At 39.6% G+C, this 1,721-nt stretch overlaps 1 protein-coding gene across 1 annotated transcript; it reads left to right on the top strand.

The window, feature by feature from the left end:
* Window positions 1-651: 651 nt before the first annotated feature.
* JH06_5416 (hypothetical protein) lies at window positions 652-1,254 on the top strand (the record flags this gene model as incomplete). Its single annotated transcript, XM_014669261.1, is given in 4 exon segments — window positions 652-824; window positions 846-968; window positions 984-1,130; window positions 1,152-1,254. 4 exon segments carry the CDS (start codon window positions 652-654, stop codon window positions 1,252-1,254), a joined length of 546 nt encoding a protein of 181 aa, XP_014524747.1.
* Window positions 1,255-1,721: the final 467 nt, after the last annotated feature.

Below are 1,721 nucleotides of genomic sequence, written 5' to 3' on the forward strand. Positions count from 1 at the left end.
TCCTTTGAGTGGTTCTTCTTCTGATCCTGTTGTGTTTGATTCTACTGGAGTATTTGGAGTTGAAGATTGTTCTACTGTTGTTGATTCTTATTCTTCACTCACTTCTACTACTCCTACTTCAGGTACTCTTTCTGGAATCATGGATCTCGATCCATTTAATACTGGTTATCTTCCTAATGACATTGGAACCTATATTGAATGGACTGTTGAGAATCTGGAAGGAAGCAAATGGAATTCATTCAACATGGTTGGAGGATCCACTGTCACATCTTGGGGATTTGATATCATTGCTAACTACAATCCTGATGATACTACTAATATACCAGTGACAATTCTGAATACTATTGGTCAGACTGTGACTTCTCGAACAAAGCCTCAGATTCCTGTTCCTGTGGCTCTGGCTGGATTCCGTAGATATCGATGGGAAGTTACTGTGACGGGCTCAACAGGAACGACTTTGAGTTCTGCTCATATGGCCTATTGTAAGGCTTCAGGAGCTGTGTGTCCTGGAATTGGCAACTATCCTTCAGTGGCTGAAGGTCAAATCTCTCCTTCTTCTTGTCCTGAGGGTTACAGAGGTTATTCATATCGTGAGTTTCTAATGGGGTACTAAGTGAAGTTAACACAGATCATTGCTCCAAGAGGCCGCCAATGAATGCTCGTTACACACAATCACGTTACATTTTTGTAATGGATACACAAGTGACCACTAGTGTTCCTTCAGTGAGAAACATTGTTGATCGTTGGTACATTGATACTGGAGTGGTTCTTCCTAATGGATTGAGTCTGAATGCCCAGACTGGAGAGATTTCTGGAACTCCTACATCAGAACAGAGTTTGACAACATACACAGTATATGCTGAGAATGAATCAGGAGCAACTCAAGCAACAGTATCAATTGAGGTACGAAAGGGACAATGTATGGCTGAAGGAGTATTCCCTGTAACGTATGTTGGTGAAACAGCAGTGTATGAGTGTTCGAGTCAGGGAAGCTATGTGGGAACTCAGAAGCGTGGTTGTATTCTTGGAAGTGAGAATGGAGAGTGGCAAAATGCATCTGGATTCTGTATGTCTGTTCCACTGCTAGTTATGGTTGTGTTAATAGTAATCATCATAATTGCAGTTATTGTATTTATCCTGCTTAGAACAAGCAAGAAGGCAAAGGCAAAAGGAGGAGTGAAGGGAAAGAAGAGTGTGAAAGCATCCAAAACTGCTAGCAAGCCTACTGCCTCTATGAAGAAAGTGAAGGTCTAAATTGCCAATTGGAATGGTTTGTTTGCATACTAGCGTTTGGGTTTCACAAAGATCCAACTGCCATAGAATTGTCTCAGCCATATCTTATCAGTACTATTTCTAATCTTCAGTCTTCCTTGATCTTTCGATAACAATTGTACCATAATGATACATACCATTTCATTTTCATAATAACAGGAGATTGGTTGAGAATGGATTATCATCTCTTCACAGCATTATCAAGAAATCAATTCTATTTTAATTCCATGTATTGAAGATTGATGATGAGACTATCTGGAATTACATCCATACAAATGTAGGAGTGTTTCTTATGATTGTAATTATGATGTCTTTGGAGTGATGCGTGGATGAACATGTTATTAAAAAGAGTTAGTGAAAGAAATAAAAACAAGAACGGTCATATCTAGTGGAAAGCGCCCTAACCCGTCTGATCTAGGAAGCTAAGTCATTACGAGTTGAGTTAGTAC

Source organism: Blastocystis sp. subtype 4 (assembly GCF_000743755.1).
Source record: "Blastocystis sp. subtype 4 strain WR1 chromosome Unknown seqid_0777, whole genome shotgun sequence".
Lineage (NCBI taxonomy): Eukaryota > Bigyra > Opalinata > Blastocystidae > Blastocystis > Blastocystis sp. subtype 4.